Below are 19127 nucleotides of genomic sequence, written 5' to 3' on the forward strand. Positions count from 1 at the left end.
TGTAATCTGCTGATCAACCAAAATGAACCATAAAAAACATAAATTATTGTATAGAGCTCATCTTTCTGTAGCCTCGGCAGCTCTGGCAGTCATGGGAGTCGGAATACAAGCAGTAACGTTTAAGTTTTAATGAGTTCCTGTTGTTTTGGCCCACAGCAGAATCACTGAATGGATTTTATGAACTGCATGCAGAGCTCACAGAGCTCACCGGCCCAAACGACGAGTTAGCACAGCCAAATGCAAACAGGATATTGACAATAACACAGTTAGACTTCTATCCAAGCATTACTCAAGCAGGTTGTATGACATACTGTCTAACTCCAAGTCAGGAAAAACAGACATTTGGAGTAGTTTTGTAGAAATATGAGTTCAAAGAGGTGAAAGGTGGAGATGTAAATCAGTATTCTGTTAGAAAATAATGTTGAGTCTCAAGTGTTTAATGGTAGCTAGACTGCAGAAATAGTGTTAAAGATACAGTAAACAAACATATAATCTTCATTTAATTATCACATTAAGTAGTGATTTCTAAGTTTTTATCAGAGCTGACAAAAGTAATGTCCCACAATGCAATGGTTCTCCACATTTAACATCCTTTTATGGTGTGAATGGAGCATTAGTTTGTTTCAGTTTGGTGTAAACATTAAAGGTCACATATTTTACCCCTTTAAGACAAGTACATATTGGTCTCAGAAGTCCCAAAAACATGCCTGTGAAGTTTGTAGCTGAAAAAACCCTCCAGTATTGGATTTTTGCATGTCTAAAAACCCTCTGATTCAGCCCTGCTCAGAATGAGCTGTTTCTATGTCTGTGGCTTTAAGTGTTACTGAGCTGTCTGACTCCGCCCCTGACCACGCCCCTCTCAGGAAATGGATTTAGCTACATGGATGCGGCTCTCCTGATCCTCTTCTCAGATGGCAGCTGAGGAACAGGAGAGGAGGGCGGAACTTCGCTCCAAATGGAAAGGGCCAACCAAACCTGGGGGGCGGGGCTAACTCCCCACATGACATCATTAGGGGGAAAATCTGAGAATGGCTTGTTTCAGCACACATTCTCTGAAAGGTGGACAAAGAGAGGGAGGTAGGAAATGTTTTTTTGTGATTCTTGGGGGGATTGTGCAAAGACCAGGGGCACAAATTTTGTTAGAAAAGCCTGAAAAAGTGTAGTTTGCTTAATATGTGACCTTTAAACTGTGATTGTGCTGATCTTTACGATGGATAAAATAAAATGAAAAAATTCTGAGCAAAATAATTCATGCATGTTTGTAATAAAACTTACAAAGCACTGATTGACAGTTGTGCGATGAAGTCAGAGTGTGATTAATCTGCATGAATTTCAACTGCATTTCTTTCTTCTGATTAATTAATAGAAATCAATCAAATTTTGACGGCACTAGTTTTTAGAAGCTTGTGACCTTGTATGAGTTATTTCTTGTTTCTGTAATGGGTTTTAGCCATATTGAATGATCTTTAAATAAAATAAACACAATGACATTTTGAAAAGTGGTGCACTGACACATTATTTAAGGAGTAAATGGGTTCAGGGAAAGCTTTGGCCATTTACTAAACAATGAAAGAGCAATTCATGAGCAAAACAATCTTTTATGAAATTTCATACCCAAAACATACCAAATAAACACAGAGATCATTTGTTTAAAACCATGACAACACATTTTCGAACAACAAGTTAGGACAAAGCACGCGATGACATAAGAAGGAAAAATACTAATATGAACAATCTGGAGATCCTGAACAAACCTTTGGAGGAAAAACTGCAAAAGAATCCGCTTTAGAGCTGCTCAGATGATAACCAAGATAAAAACAACGGACACCGAGAGCAAACTGGTGCAAAATATGAAAGCCATACTCTGAATCTGCTGAAACATTTTCCTAGTAAAACAAATAAACCATCACACTGGCTCTGCTTTGTATCATAACGTACACATGGGCATTGCATCGCACTAATTATCTGATTTTGACTCTAGAAATGAACAGTTTCCCCACGGCACATTTTATGATGGTAACACCCATACATATCAGTGAACCCTTAAACGGGAAACTGGAAGGACTGTTACCAGGTTTTACTCCGAGGATTGCTTTAGGAAAGTATTTGTCTTTATGGGGCAATTATCACCTAAAGGAGCTGGCAGAGGCAGGGGGCCTGTCAGACTAATAATGATAACCATTAACAGTGTTTACTTTCCAACATCGCCAACTTTTACTGCCCAAACCAGGCCAATGTGCAATGCAAGGCATTTAACATATGTGCTAAATATAAAATATGACATCAGATTTCAATAAAAAGTTACATGAATCGTGCTTTTAAAAATGAGCTAAACCAAGAAGTGAGGAAACAATTTTTGTATCAATGAAAGTGCATCTAAAACACAACAGCTGGAGATTTATTATACACTGAAAACAGAAATGAGTTCTTATAAATTATGACTAAATCCATGTGTTTTCTTGTTTTTACCCAATAACTCATAAAAGTTTTACATTACATTTCTGTGAGTGGCTGCTTTCCCTGAAGGACCAGTTAAACTAACAAACAGTTACAAATTGTACTTCTTTCAAAACAAAGCAAACCATAGGAAACTGAACGTAATACAACACATAAGCTACAGAATATGATAGGAGACATTTCTACATGAGGTTTCCATATGTGGAACATTAAGACCATGGACTTAATTGTGCCAGACAGGCTTAACCTGCACAGAGACGTGAAGGAACAAGTGTTTAGGCTCCTGTGGAGTGGATGTGAAGGTCAGAGGAAAGAGGATGGAAGAAATCACTGAAAACTTTGTGAATTAACATCCTGAGACAGCTGTTAGATTAAAACGTTTCTCACTGTAAACAGATGGATGTAATTTCACCCATGGATTTCTGAAGAAGCCATATAAGAAACACCAACTCTTACTAACGTGCTGCTAATTAATCAGGAGCCAAAGGGACGGAGTTTAGATGGATGCATGGATCACTTTGTCGCTATTATGCAAATCAGATTTTAGTGTCACAAACTAACAGTTTTTTGTTTTTCAATGAAACTCATGGATGTTATGGTGTCTCAGGGCTCTTTGGATCACTGAAATCAATCTCAGACACCTGTGATTGCCCGGTGAGCCCAATTAAAGGAAAACTACGTAAGAAGGACAGTCCACATTATTAAGCAGGCCACAGGTTTCAGCAATATGGGAAAGAGAAAGGATCTCTGCTGCTGAAAAGCCTCAAATAGTGCAATCTCTTGGACAAGGTATGAAAATATTAGATATTTCATGAAAACTGAAGTATGATCATTGTACTGTGAAGAAATTTGTGTCTGATTCAGAGCACAGATTGGTTCATGCAGATAAAGGCATAATGAGGACGGTTTCTGACAGACAAATTCATTGTATTAAGAGAGCAGCTGATAAAATGTCATTACAAAGCAGAAAACAGGTATTTGAAGCTGCTGGTGCCTCTGGAGTTCCACCAACCTCAAGGTGTAGGATCCTCCAGAGGCTTGCAGTTGTGCATAAACCAACTATTCAGCCACCCCTAACCAATGCTCACAAGCAGAAACTGTTGCAGTGGGCCCAGAAATACATGAAGACTCATTTTCAAACAGTCTTGTTTACCAACCCTGGATGGTCCAGATGGAGGAGTAGTGGATGGTTGGTGGTTGGCCACCATGTCCCAACAAAGCTGCAACGTCAGCAAGGAGGGGGCGGAGTCAGAATCATGGGGAGAGAGCTGGTAGGCCCCTTTTGGGTCCCTGAAGGTTTGAAAATGACCTCGGCAACGTATATAGAGTTTCTGACTGACCACTGTCTTCCATGGTGCAAAAAGAAGAACAGTGCCTTCTGTAGCAAAATGATCTTCATGCATGACAATGAACCATTTCATGCTGCAAAGAATCCCTCTGTGTCACTGGCTGCTATGGGCATAAAAGGAGAGAAACTCATGGTGTGGCCCACATCCTCCCCTGACCTCAACCCTATTGAGAACCTTTGGAGCATCCTCAAGCTAAAGATCTATGAGGGTGGGAGGCAGTTCACATTAAAACAGCAGCTCTGGGAGGATATTCTGATATCCTGAAAAGAAATTCAAGCAGAAACTCTCCAAAAACTCACAAGTTCAACGGATGCAAGAATAGTGAAGATGATATCAAAGAAGGGCTCCTATGTTAACATGGAACTTGGCCTGTTAAGATGTTTTTGATTGAAATAGCTTTGATTTCAGTAAATATGACCTCCTAATGCTGCAAACTCAACACATTACCATTACCATTACCAGTCCTATACAACCAATAAAATGTTTTGGAACTTTGTTGTGGATAATAATATGGAAAAATGCATTTTGACTTTTATTTTTGAAAGAAAAAGTTATTATTGGGAGGTTTGTTGAATAAAATCTGAATTATGCTCTATAGTTGATGACTTCAAAATTATACTGACTATCATTTGCATAGAATATTTAGGAAAATCAGGGAATAATAATTTGGAATGTGGTGTAAAAGCCAGAAAATTCTCTTTTTATTTTTGGAGCTAAGATGTTTGTTTAACCTTCTACCAAAATCCAAAAAATGAGAAATTTGCATTGCTATAACATTTCACAAACATTTTTGTTGTATCACATTTGATGTATTAGGCATTTCTGGTAATAATAATTCACTGGAGGGCAAAATTGTGTATCAAATATGAAACAATTGGCTTTAAAGGGTTAAGCTATATGTTTGAAATAAACTTTACTACTTAACTACATACTCTAGATCCAGTGGACATTTGTGCTAAAAACAAAAATGTTCCATGTGGTTTTCATTTGATATAGTTATAAAGGAACTGGATGGACAGATTGACGCTCTGAACACAGCAGGCAGACCTAAAACTGAATCTAAGAGTAGCAGGTTGATGCTGAAAGGTGCACTAACTCTCTTGTTTTGGGATTTCTGCTCTTGGCTCTTCAGATGTCTGCTTACATGCTCTCAGTCTCTCAAAGTCTGCTCCCAGTTAGTCTGGAGCTGCTCCGCATCTGCTTCACACACGCAGCAATGCCTTGGCTCCAAACCTCCTTCTTTCTTTCTTTCAAAAATGCAGTAAAAATCTTTGTCCAACACTTAGATTGGGCAATTATAAAAGACGCTATTGGCTTTTCAGAGAAGGGGGCTAATTATTCAAAAGGTAGCGGCGTCTTAGCTGACCGCTTTATTAACAGCATGTGAGTGTCTGTGTGTGTGAGGCTGGTGTGTGTGCCATATTATGCCTCTATATTTCTACCCTGAAGCATGTGTCGTTATCACGCAAGCCTCGTCTATTCACAAGAACTCCCAGAACCCATAAATATTTAGGCCTTTTGTATAAAACTTCTAAATCAGCCTCGATTGTTGTTGTGTCACTTGATATTCTTTTCATTTACACCTGTCAGATCGCACACAATCGGCCTGAGAGGGGAGCAAAGTGATACAGGGAGGTTTTCTAATTGAGGTATCACTTGTTCTGTTCTGTAAGCTCAAAGATGGATCAGTTTAGCTTGAGTCTTGCCCCAAAAACAGGAGGCTTGAGGTGATTTTTTTTGTCCCGTCTCACACAATAGAAGCTGAGGACATGAGAGCTGATGGCTGAAAATTGATCTTAATTGTTTGGTGATGGATGGAGGGAGGAAACTTACAGAAGATGACATTTGAGACAAGGCGTCGCATTCCTGCAATCGTCCCGCCACCATGTCCAACCCGGGCAACGGAGCTGCTCCGCATGACACACAAAAGCAGAAAATAGAGACATAGTAAAGCGTGATATCGAAAAAAGTAAATAAGTGAATCCTTTGAGTATTTAGCTGCTTGGTGTGACTTACAGGAGATGTCAGGCACAGCTTGCTCAGCTACATGGGTCCTGTGATCCTCTTCAGATCTGCCGTCAGATAAACTGTCGCCCTGCAACCTGGAGACAACACGTAACACATAAACACAAAGGTAAACTTTGGCTATCTATTCTAGTGGGATTAGATCATGTCTGAAATCAGCCACATCACTGCAAACGCAGATTACAAAAAGACAAGCATGTCAGTATCAGTCTGAGGTGATGAAGAGGAAGCATTTGGTGAGTTTGTGATCTCTTCCTCTGCAAAATCTTATAGCTTAGAAAAACATCCTGCTGCAGATGAGCAAGGTTTCATTCAAGGAAAGAAGCTGCATGGATAAAACACACAGTTCAGTTATAACAAATAGGCTTACAGGAGGAAACAAATGAAAAACTGCCACATCAGTTCTGTTTTTCTCCCTAAACCACAGAGATAATGGGCTTTATCATAATGTGTTTCAAGGTCCCAGTTTCTTTTCAAATATATCTGTGTGGACTGTGATGGGGATATATCAGAGAGATTTGGGGGCTGCTATGGGAGAACAACTAATAAAATACCCATGAAAAGTTAAATGTCATGGTGAAAAAATAACAACTAGATCGTCCAAAATGTTTTAGTCAGCTAAAATTAAAATTAAAATGAGACATTACACATCTGCAACTAATGCAACCTTACACCAGAGAACTTCGGTTAAACTCTTAAAAGACCCTTAAAAGACTGACATCTGAGACCCTCTCACATCTAGAGACAATTTGTTGGCAAGCCGTTGAGCTTTTAGTCTCAGACTGAGATTTTACAAAGACTGTGGGTCACAACCTACAAGATTAAAATCAGATTCCTTCTGAGATTATTTCCCATCATGCAACTGGTTAACCTTACAAAGCAGATGGATTCGCCTGTTTCCGTGCTTCTCACTGGTGAATCCATCTTGCAAAGCTCCCATCTGAACTGTCTGGGCCCGGTTAAAAAGTGACAGGACCAATCAGGAGTAAGAGGCATAAGCAGAGCGGCGGAGTCGTGACATAAGCAAGCAGCGGGAAGAGGCCAGTTCAGTTATGGTGGAAGAGATCAGCGTGGATGCTGCAAAAGCGTCAGTTTTATCAGAACTTGACGACATTTCTTTGTTGAAAGAAGAACAAAGAACAGCAGTGAGTTGTTTTCTTTCAAAAACAACAAAATTCGTGTACTGACATGTCTACAGCTGCCATCTTTTGCGTTATGCAGTTCTCTATGGAGTTTACCTCTCGGTAGAGGCTACGTCACGTGTTTTGTTGCTCTGATGGAAATATAAACATTTTTAGGAGGCAGAAGTGAAAATTATCGGACTCCAGCCTGGTGAATCATGATTTTAGAATGATAATGACACTTTTAGCTCAGTTAGGTTAAGAAAAAAATGATGTTATCAGTATTTTTTAACATTATTTTTGCCTAAATAATGCGTAGATTTGTTGGCATTTTAAACTTAAAATTTTTCTTAAAAGTGTGTAGATAAAGTACATTAAACTGTCCGATAAGCAAAAAAATCTAAGGAAGTGCCCACCCCTCAGCCGTCCTTTGTTTGGGCTTAGCCCCCGATTTCAAACATGTCTGGCTCCGCCCCTGCTGAGCTGACCTCACTGGATGCTTTAGGGCAGGGGTGTCAAACTCATATTGAGTCCCGGGGCAGATTTGCTCCAATGAGATCAGGTCAGGTCATTTAACCATTAACTGTCAGCCTCGTTTTTTCAACATTAGTAAAATATGAAAAAAAAATACAACACTGAGAGTCTGAGATAAAAAGTCAATGTTATTAGTTCAAAAGATCAAAACATGAAATTTGAAGGCAAAATACTGTTTTTAAAATGCAAATATTTGAGATAGGAAGTCAAAATCACAAGTTTAAAAGGTAAAAATATGACTTAGAATTTTGAGTTGGGAATCTTGAAGGTTAAAACATGATATAAAAAGGTCAAAGCATGAAAAAAGTCAAAATGACAGGTTTAAGTCAGAATTGTGAGATGCAAAACTGAAAATATAAAATGACAACAAATTAGTTTCTTTTCCCACCTTCCTGACTTTTTATCTCGTTATTTTTACTCTCTACTTTAAATCATCAAGCTAAAGTTTACACGTTTGTACTGGAGGAAATCTGCACCTCATACTGGTGGGCCCGCTGTAATAGAAAGAGCTTATGATCTTGCTGGCCAGATAAAACTGTACCACTGGCCGAATTTGGCCCCCGGGCCTTGAGTTTGACACCCTGCTTTAGGGGGAAAGTTAAGATTTTTTAATCCCAACACGTATTTTCTCCTGGTTAAAAAAGGGTTAAATTAGAAGAAGAAAACAGTGAGGGCAGTTAATCCAACAAGAAGTGTGTTTTCTTTTAACAGATGAGATCCAAGGGACACTGGGTCAGCAGATGTCCAATAAGAGTCGAGCTTCAGGCATGAAAAGAAAAATCTGACTGTGATCTGTAGTACAGTGGATCCCGAACACCACCTAAGACAGAATGAGGATCATACAGTTGAGTTAATCCTCCACCAGTCTTCGTCCAGCTCTTTTGCCCATGTGTCTTTTGGCCGGAGGAGAGCACGTTTGGTGTGGAAGACACCTTTGCCAACAATTTGGCTTCACTGCTGAGCAAACTTAAGGTCTGTAGCTCTATAAACTGAGACCCTTGTCCGTCTTTAGTGTCAAAGTCTGCTTCAGTCTTGGTGGCAGACACTCTGTCCCAGTGAAACATTAAAAACATCTTATAATAAATAGTGTGGTCAACTTCTAAAATAGCTCCATGTTTGAGGGTTTTACTGCAGGATAATTGGGTTGGCTCTTTCAGGTTCTTACCCCTAACAACAAAAAATAAACCCCCATAAAAAGGCTTAAACTAATTCAACATGAAACTAAAACTGAGCCTTTTCAGACATAAAAATAATCTAACAAACCAGCATTAAAACAATAAAACTGAAAAAGCTATAATAGCCTTGACTCTGACATCAGCATGAAATCAAAGGCACACAATCTCCTTTCCACCAGGATGTTTTTTATGGCATTATATCATACACCATATTAACTGTAATTATATACCACTGCGTGCTGTTTTCATGTCATCAGTCATCTTTTAGCTGAAGACAAAGCAATCTGCATGTTTTTATGGTGTACTTTGTTCTGTCTGAGCCACGGGGCTTCTTGGTTTCTACCTCTACAATAAAAGCAGAATAAGCTGTTTTTTAAGTGTATTTTATTTCCTTTCTTATTTAAACAACCTTCCTCTAGTCTCTTCTTATTTTGATGGTCTTTAAAAAGCTATTATAAAGGATTCAGGATGACTACAACAAGGTCTTCCCCCTCTCTGAACAAAAGCAGCTCACGGCCACAAGGCCTGACTTGAATTCCCTCAGTACATTCCTGATATGAAAACAATTTATTTAATGAGAACTACAAGCCCCAGTGAGGTTTGCGGAGATCTATCCATTTCCTTAGGACGCACCGCTGACTCCTCCGGACGGTGCCCAGGATCTGTGATGCGTTTGCACACGGGAGGTTTCGTGGCAGCTGTTAAAAGAGCCGAGCTGGAGCATGAAGGAGGAGGAGAAGGATGAAACACTGGTGTGACCACAGCTTTAGCCCCAGAGACAGAGACATGCCCACAACACACAGGCCACACGGCATTTAACACTTCAACCGACCAGCAGAGAGCCAGAGGAAGCAGCGTGTTTCCTGACCTTATGCTGCTGGTTAGGAGCCACACAGGCGGAGTGGACCGTTTGATGGTGAGCACGGTGTTTGGATGGAAGGGAGAGAAAGGGACAGTGGTGGAGGAAGAGGGCTGGAGAAATGGCTGGATTCTGGTTTTTAAAAGCCTATAAAAAACTTTTTTCTGTAAGATGCAACAAGTGGGACAATACTAGAGGACACATGAGAGTTTAGGGCATGAGCAACTCCCTGATGTGTGGGGTTAAACTAACAAAAATGGAGACATGGTGATTATTCTGGTCTTCAAACTTACATAGCATAGCATCATTAATATCTCAGACTGATGACTGGGGGTTACATCAGCAGCATTTGCACTTTTTGCAATGCTTATTGTACATGTAATGAAGTGAAACTGGACAATGAAATAATAAAGTGCACCATTGCTAATGATTAGGGATCGGTCTGTATCAGTATCTGCAGACATTAGCTTAAAAAGACAAATATCGGTATTGGCAGATATCAAAATTTCTGCCAATATTTATTTCGGATATTTTGCCTGTGTATCTCAGCCTATATTTTGCCTACAAATTGATATACTACCAGTGATACTCAACATGTGGCTCTGGAGCCTCATGTGGTTTTTTGTGATGATTTGTGGCTCTTTCATGTCTTAATTTGAAACATTATTCCCCCAGAAAACCCAAAAAAAGGGAAACTTTTGTTGCCCTCTTTTTGCTACTTTTCATCCACTTAGGCTACCTTTGCCATTAAATAACACTTTTATCCCTTCTGTTTCCCATTTTGACACTTTTATCCCATTCTTTCTCCCCATTTTCACCCACTTAACTTACCTTTTGTCATTAAATACCACTTTTTTCCTAGTTTAAGCACTTCTTTTTGCCACTTTTATCCCATTTTTGCCCCTTTTCACCATTTTTCATCACTTTCCACCCTTTTAATCTACATTTTGCCATTAAATACCACTTGCTTTCCTATGCTTGCCCATTTTTGACCATTTAAGTCACTTTTCGCTCTTTTTTTTGCCAGGTTTTTGCCACTTTTGGACCATTTTTTGCTATTCATTGCTTTGTCACTTCTCACCCCTTTTGCTACTTTCTTTTATTTTCTTTTATCTATTTTTTTTATTTTTGCTCTACTTTCTGACCCCTCTCCCACCTTTTCCTCCCCATTTTTTCCCATTTTCACCAATTTTTGTTGCTATTTGACCATTTTTGCCAACTTTAACTTATTGTTATTGATACTTCAAGCTGTTTTTGTCCTTTCACCACTTAGATTGTGGCTCTTGCAAAGATATTTTTCAATAATTTGGCTCTTTGGTTGAGTAACACTGATATAATAAAATAGTGGAGTTATAGTCTGAACCAACAGACCTATGTAAGGTGAGGTCTTTTTCATTATTTATCTTTATTCTTTAAACTTTAAAGTGTTTTTAAGGGCTGAAGTTTGTTTTCTTTGTCATCCTTAAACCTTAGAGTGTCCAAAAGGACTGATTTTTTTTTTTTTTTCCAAAAAGCATATTTAACTAGAAAAGCACTCGGAGAGCGCAGATCTATCTCCCAATCTCCCGATAGTACAGAATCCTTTGAAAAATTCCTGGATGCAGATGTTGATCCGGATCCCTCCCAAAATCGAATCAGTTCTTCCTTATGCCATTTCTGACAATTCCTGAAAATTTCATCAAAATCCATCCATAATTTTTCCAGTTATGTTGCAAACAAACTAACAAACCCCGCCAATCACATGACCTCCTTGGCGGAGGTAAATATCGGTATCGATATCAGTATCGGCTAAAATGAATCTATAAATATCGGCGTATCGAATATCGGCAAAAATCCAATGTCGTGCATCCCTACTAATGATATGTCCTGTTATCCCTTAAAACAAAACTTCCCTGTTCTGAAACATTTCCTAAATTGGCAAGATTAAAACAAACCGACACAAACTCGAGACTGAAGTGTTTTCTGCAGGATGTTTTTGTGTGAAAGTGGTTGAAAATATTCCACAGGCCTCTTTGGTCATAACACTGCAGGTGGATATTACATAGAGAAGGAGTGTTGGTGGAAATGAATAATGGCTTGTGGTAAAGGAACCGATTGTCGCCTTCACGCTGTGGGTGTGAAAGTACGTCTCACCTCTCCCTTGTTTCGGTGCCACAGGTTAAAGCCAAGAGGTCGAGTTCGGCTGCACAGAGAGAGAGAATAGAATGTGCATGCTTTTGAAAAGAACTATTCCAGTAGATCTCACACGCAGAAAAGAAGGTGATGAGAATGTTTCATAAATTATTACTCCTCTATCTTTATGTAACAGAAAGAATTCTCTTCGTTCTTTCTAGTGATGCACAGTTAGTATTCTCTTTAACTGGCAAGAACTGATAATTTTTTTCTCAATTATTGATTTTAAACAAGAAGTTTATTTGACGTATTTATGCACATTTGGAGGTAAGAAAGGGTTAATATGTAGCAAACAAAGATATAACTAATTCTAACTGACATCACTCGTGTTTACATGAAAAAACAAAGAACTATTCTGACTTTATAACTAAAGAATTCAGAATTCAGCCGCCTTCTTTTAAATCAGACTGAAACCAAATCTTAAAAGGCTGTCATCCTTAGCAAATGGAGATGATTTCACTCCCTGACCTCGACCTTCACTGTCTCCTGTTCACAGAGGCAGACGGCGTGCTCGTGCAACGCCATGGTCGTCTGTGTGTCATGAGTAGATTCACGATTAGCCGTGCTGATGCTTGAGCTTCTGCAAAACTACAGACTCAGAATCAAAGCGTGACATGCGTGCTACGCTTTCCAACGTGGTGATCTGTTTATGGCCCTCAAATTCACCAAAAAATGATGACGAATGACCACAGCTCCTTCTCCAGTAAAACTTGGGAAGAATTTTGTGGTCAGGTTAAAGAGGACAAAGCAAGAATTTGGACGGAACAAGAAGGAGAGAGGAAGACGAAGAAGGAGAACAGATGTCGAACATTTCAGTCACGTAAAAACACAGGAGCCAAAAATTACTCCACACACAGATGCTGCTCTCCTCTTCAATCTGAATCTCTCTGATAAGTCAGAGCTATAAACTGTTTGCTTCATAACTTCCTCGTAATAAACAGCAAACAAAAAATGCTCTGATTCCATTCATCCTCCTGGAGAAGCTCTGACAACATCCCGCAGCCTGTGTGCCGAGCGATAAGCAGCATGAATGAAAGAAGAGAAGGAAACAAACAAATTCCAAAGCCCAAACAGAGGAGGCTGTGCAGGCTGATGGGAGCCTGGCGTCTCATCGAACTGATACCAGTTTATCTTTGACTGGCATCAAAGAAGAAGTCCTGCCCACACCTGTCTGTGGTATCACACCTAACGCTCAGAAATGTGAGCAGCAGACTGAGACCGGGGGTCAGGGGAACAGGAAATGTGTCATAAGAGAAAACAGTGATAAAGTCAGAGAGGGTGATAATGGAGACGATTATCAGTGTGCAGGCTGATCTGTGGAAACAAGCAACACTGGAATGTACTCCTGATAGGAGATTTTCTCCTGTAATGACTGTTGAGGTTTGCCAGCTCTGGTACAGATGCAGAGTAAAGAAGTCATGACCCAAAATGAGCATTTTTAAACATGGCATGGAAAAAATGGGGCTGCAAGATAATGCAGTGGTTAGGGATAGTGTTGTACTCAAGACCACACCATCTGAGACCAAGACTTGCCCAGGATTTTTGGAGGTCGAGACTGAGTCAAGACAGAGACCGAGACAAGACCAAGACCATAAATATCAATTTAAAAACCCATGACAAGGTTAAACAGCTAAAGAGCATTCTCTCTTTAATTTTAATTTAATTCTTAAAGGGATACTTCGACATTTTGGCAAATTTGCCCATTGCCATATTTCCTATAGTCTCAGTAATAGGTCTGTTTCCTTTAGTTGTCGGTGCAAACTGTTTCAAGATCAGGGGGGGCCGTTAAACCAGCTGCACCGCTAACCCTATGTTAGCAGATGGAATTTTTGCTTTCCCTCATCAAACTCATCAAATACACAACCCAACAACTCCAAAACGCTCTCGTGGACAAGCTGTGACCTGCACATTCACCACGCTATGGTGAATAATGGTGCATTGAAGTGCTCTATCAGTTAATGCATGGATTCACCCACAGTCCAAAGTCATGCTCTTTAGGTGACTCATACTTGCATGAAGGAGTGACTCTATTTTCCTAGGACTCACTGGGGTCAGTATCAGACCATACCCTATGAGTCCAGTAGAGCCCTCAGGTCTTCAGGTAGTTCTCTGTTAACAGTACCTAAAGTTAGAACTAAAACATACGGTGAGGTGTCTTTTTATCACTACAGCCCCCGTCTGTGGAACAGCTTACCTGAAGACCTGAGGGCTGCACCTACTGTTAATGTTTTTAAAAGCAAACTCAAGACTGACCTTTTTAGTCTGCCTTTTAGGTAACATTTAAGTTTATGTATTACTTATTTTCTTTAATTTTCTGTTTGTGTGTAAAGCACTTTGTGTTACATTGCTTTGTATGAAAAATGCTATTCAAATAAAGATTGACTGATTGATAGTTGGGGGCAGGGCGTGGCGTGGGGGGACAAGAATCCTTTCCCTTAGCTTGTGTTGCTACAAATGCACTGATTTTACTATTGTAAGGCATAATTGCCTTTTAATTTAAACTTTGATTAATTCTCTAATATGTATTTTTATTTAAGATTTTATCCATGCACCATTTGTTAACATGGAGGTGGTGGATCTTATGACCAACACTGCACCCAGTTAGTAGTGAGAGCTTTGGCTTCACTTTTTAGGAGCTTTAATGCCGTCCATCTTCATATAGAGTCCATGCTGAATCCTGTTTCAAAGATTTCCAAAAACTAGTGCTGTCACTCCATCAAAAAATAATCAAGTTAATCACACCACTACGCTGTGATTAATCATGATCAATCACAGCATTTGTTTTATAGTTTTAGTACATTTTGATGATGTCTCGAATAGGTAAAGGTAAGGTAGTGTAGGTTTTTATTGATATTGATATCCTTATCCATACTCCTTATTGATAAGAGTCCTTATCAATTCCACTATCAATACTCTCTATAGTTTAATAGAAAGACAGAATAAGGGCAAATACCTAAACTCCAAGTGTTCTTAGCTGAGTAGTGCTTGAGTTAAAAAGCCATGATTCAGTCTGTCACATCTATTCTAGTCTATATCTGTCATATCTACTGTATTTATTGAAGTCTCTCATCAAAAACTAAATTTTTCCATTTTTATGTGACATTTGAACACATCATAACATAGAATACAGTCGTCTAATTTACTGAGGTTACCCAAACACATCATATTTTCTGTCATCAGCTTGTAAAGTTTGCTAATTAACTTCAATTTTGCTGATTCCACTGTGGATTTCTACACTGGATTAATATTGTTCACAAACAGGACTGTCTCAAAGTTTCTGAGCACTTTTCAGCATTTATCTGAGCAGCTGAAGAAGAAAACTGTCCTGAAGCAGCTGAAGTAAGTGGTATGACCATGGCTTGATTCCAGTGTTGCTGTTAGTGTCTTTGCTAACGTTAGCAAAGATGTTCTTTGCCTAAAGGTGGAACTGAAGACTCGTGCTTCGGTGTAAAGTCAGTTCATCACTGCAGCATGTACCCACAGTTTTGGTTTTATCTTAACTAACACTCACCAGCTTTTTAAAAAGAAAACTGCCGTTAAGCAGACCTGGGTCTGTCTCCTCACTCATCACTGCTGGCTGTGTCTGACCCTCTCACCTCTTCATCTCCAGGCACATAAACATACGCGCTGGAGGGCTACGGGAGCAAGTTGTGGTCAAACTTAGTCATATGTTTAAATTTCAATGCATTATGGTTTCAAGATTAATCACAAGCATTGACGTGTTAATGTCAGCCCTATCCAAAACATAAACTGACTTCATGCTGTCACAAAGGAGTAGATGCAAACATTTACCTGGCACACCTAGAGCAGATGTTGAGAGTCACTTTGGCCTGTGGTTCAGGCTGGTAAGAGCTGCGTCCTTGGCTGAACTTGCTGCCAGATGGAGCCAGCCCGGTCACACCCTCCATCCGCAGGTCATCCAGGTCCTCTGATGGGGGGGGGGGCAAAGAGACAGAGGGGCAGACAGAAGAGAAAGAAGAAAAACCAAGGAGGAAATGAGAGAGAAAAGCATGGTCATTAATCATACTTTGGTCTCTGTGTTGTCAAAATGATGCTCAGTGATGACAGAGAGCCAAAGAGGCACATCACAGCAGATACACTTTCTCACTGCTGGGCTTCTTCACACGCACCCTACACTGAAAAAATAACAGTAGCATCATCAACACAACAAGACGACGAGATGTGGAGCTGACAGTAACGATAGGCGGCACAAAAACAGGAAGGCGACTTTAACAAGTAGAAGAAAAACGATGAAACTGGCAGATCAAATATGAACTGAAGGAGTTCAGTCATGTCTGATCTCTTAAAGCAAATACAAAACTCTCAAATAAAGAGGTCCATATGTACAAGACAAGCCAGTAAAACTTCTTTTCTCTCTGTTATATGTGAACATATGCTCACACAGTTAAACAACAGGTGCAGGTTCAGTACATGTACGATAAACGTTCTTTTTGTCTTCATTTTTACAGGATATCTGCTTTATCACAAAATACAGCTGTTCCACATCAAGGTAAAATCCTCTCCACATGGAAGAATGCAAGTTTAAAGTTTGGATGTGATGCGAGACTAAACAGGATCATCAGCTCTCATATCAGAGTTATAAATCCTCATCACTGCAGCACATGTTTCCTTGATAGACTCTGGGCAAGAATGATAGGGAAGTTAGCCATGAATCACCAAGATTTATGAAAGAATAGCAGAGAAATGTCAGTGTTTTCTTTAGCAAAGTGGCAAATTTTAATGATTGAGTAAATATAACTGAGGATCAAAAGAGAAAGTCTGAATCAGCTGGAAAATTTTGGTTTCAAGAGCATCCTCATGAGATATAACAGAAATTTCCATGTTATGAGAGTGAGACGAGTGGGAGTCTGGGTTTTTACTTCGGTTCTGAATCACACAAAGGTCACCATAACAATTTTTGTCGTACTTTTCCCATCAGACCGGAGGAATTTAGAAGCTTTGCCAAAGAAGCAGGTCGCCTTCGGGACATACGGTGTATTCTCTCGCTTCTTGCTGCCATTGTTGCTCTGAAACACACTGTTCGCTGCATTTAAGTTGCTGTCTGTGTTGAGTCATTTGAAACCAACACTGATACTTTTCTTTTTACCTGGTCAGAAGTTTGGGGGCAAAATATGGGCCCCACACCTTGAAAGAGGAGAATGCATGACTAAACACCTGGATTACCAACTCATGTGAACTCGCTCACCCTGTCACTTTCTCCTTTGGGTTTCAGGAAATCTACATACCTGCCACCTCAGCCTCTTCAGTCTGTTAGCCTAGTTTGTCATTCTGAAAGGGGCCTTGCTAAACTGTCTACCACCCATTGCCCCCCTGTCCCCCACCCCCACCCACCCGCTCTTTTGAAGCCTTGAGTTCAGGCCTTGTCCATACGGAAACGAAAACAATATATTTCGGTTTTGTTTTGAGAAAAATTTCCGTAAACACAGCATTGTTTCAGGAAATGTCCGTGCAGGAACCACTGAAAATGACTGAAAACGCTGTAGTACATATGCCAGGCCAAGTGGGGCTAACCTTGCAAAGCAGATGGATCCGACCGTTTCCGTGTTTCTTACTGGTGAATCCATCTTGCAAATCTCCCATCTGAACCGTTTGCACCCGGTAAGAAAGTGACAGGACCAATCAGTGTCGAGGGGCAGTACTTTCGGGTGCGGCAGAGTCGTGACGTATGCAAGCAGCAACAAGAGGCCGGTGCAACTGTGGCAGAAGACATTAGCCTGGATGCTGCTAAAGTGTAAGTTTTATCAGAGCTTGGTGACATTTCTTCATTTAAAGAAGAAAAAAGAACAGCAGTGAGTTGTTTTCTTGTTGCTTTTGTGTTTTGTTGCTCTGATTGACCCATAAAGTTGGGATAGACAATGTTTATCCAATAACCCTTCGCGTTTTTTCAATGCCTCTGCCCTTTCCCAAATGCCGCCTATGAAGGGTTTTCTGGTGTGCCAGGTTAAAGTGGTGTTGAATCGCCGCAAGTCTGCCTCCTGCAGTTGTAAAGCAGGGATGGATTTGCTCCAGGTATGTTTATGATTTCAAGCTTATTAAATGATAAATAACTTTTCAGCCATACATCGTAGCTACTTTTTTCCTCTTGCAGCATGACGTTCTAACGACGATATCCATGTCTTCTTGGGTGACTTTAGGGGCATCTTAAATGTAATTCCACATCAGCATCTACAATATTGAACATCTTTTCTTATCCCCTTTTAATCTTTTGTCAGCCATCTGTGTTGCCACCTTCTGCAGCATGAACACAACCCTGTAACCCACCATTGTTGGGCTGGATCGTGCATTCAGCTTAGGTGGACTATGCTATGTATGTAATCGTTTCAAGAAAGATGCGGTTGGCTGTCTACACGGAGACGGAACAGTAAGCATTTACAGATTTGTTCACTCTGGGACCCGGTTTCAAAACGTAGCATTTAGGACATCCCAAAACACTGTTTCCATGTGGATGATACGCCAAAGTGACAAAAAACTTTTGCATATACTCCTGAATTCATCTCAGTGGGGACAGGGCTTTAGTTGGTTTGAAGTCGCCATCTTTGTTTCATCTTGACCATTTTAAAACTGTAACTATTACTAGTGGAATCACCACAAACAGTGTTATTATTAGTGTGCAAGCCTCACACCACCAAGCTGAGTGCCAAGCGATGGACGGAGTGGTGGTTTAATGTGAGTGCATACCCACTACCTAATATAATGTGAAGAAGGGACCCAAATTTCTGATTTTTATGAAAATAATCAAACAAAAAATACAGACATTTGGTAACCTGGCATGCCAGATGGATTCGTTTTACACATAGACAGCATTCGGGAAAGGGCAAAGCCGTTGAAAAAAAACTTGGAGGGTGATTGGATGAACGTTCTGTCTGTCACATCTTTACGGGCCAATCAGAGCAACAAAACACGTGACGTAGCCACTATTCAGAAGTTAACTCCAGAGAGAACTGCATAACGCGAACCATGGCGGCTGTAGACATGTCAGTACATCACTTTTGTCATTTTTGAAAAGCAAACAACTCAGTGCTGTTCTTTGTTCTTCTTTAACAAAGAAATGTCGTCAAGTTCTGATAAAACTGATGCTTTAGCAGCATCCACACTAATGTCTTCTGCCATAATTGCACCGGCCTCTTGTCACTGCTAGTATACGTCATGATTCTGCTGCCCCCGAAAGTACTGCCCCTCAGTGCTGATTGGTCCTGTCACTTTCTAGCCCAGACTGTTCTGACGGAAGCTTTGCAAGATGGATTTGCCCAGTTATAAACACGGAAATGGGCAAATCCATCTGCTTTGCAAGGTTAGAAATTTGGACCTTTAACAACAAAAGCATGAGAAAGAGACTTGCTAACAGTTTGGGAGGACAAGATGGCAAACATTTTATTTCACTATGTTTACCATCATAACACATTTCAGTTTTTAT

At 40.1% G+C, this 19127-nt stretch overlaps 1 protein-coding gene across 1 annotated transcript in view; it reads right to left on the minus strand.

Moving 5' to 3' along the window:
* c19h8orf34 (chromosome 19 C8orf34 homolog) overlaps nt 1-19127 on the minus strand; it is a 130184-nt gene that overhangs the window by 33136 nt on the left and 77921 nt on the right. The window contains exons 8-10 of the mRNA XM_041814515.1: nt 15485-15620; nt 5823-5908; nt 5640-5713 (exon numbers count right to left, since the gene is read on the minus strand). Coding sequence (XP_041670449.1) covers nt 5640-5713; nt 5823-5908; nt 15485-15620 — 296 coding nt within the window. The remainder of the gene's footprint in view (nt 1-5639; nt 5714-5822; nt 5909-15484; nt 15621-19127) is intronic.

Source organism: Cheilinus undulatus, linkage group 19, assembly GCF_018320785.1.
Source record: "Cheilinus undulatus linkage group 19, ASM1832078v1, whole genome shotgun sequence".
NCBI lineage: Eukaryota > Metazoa > Chordata > Actinopteri > Labriformes > Labridae > Cheilinus > Cheilinus undulatus.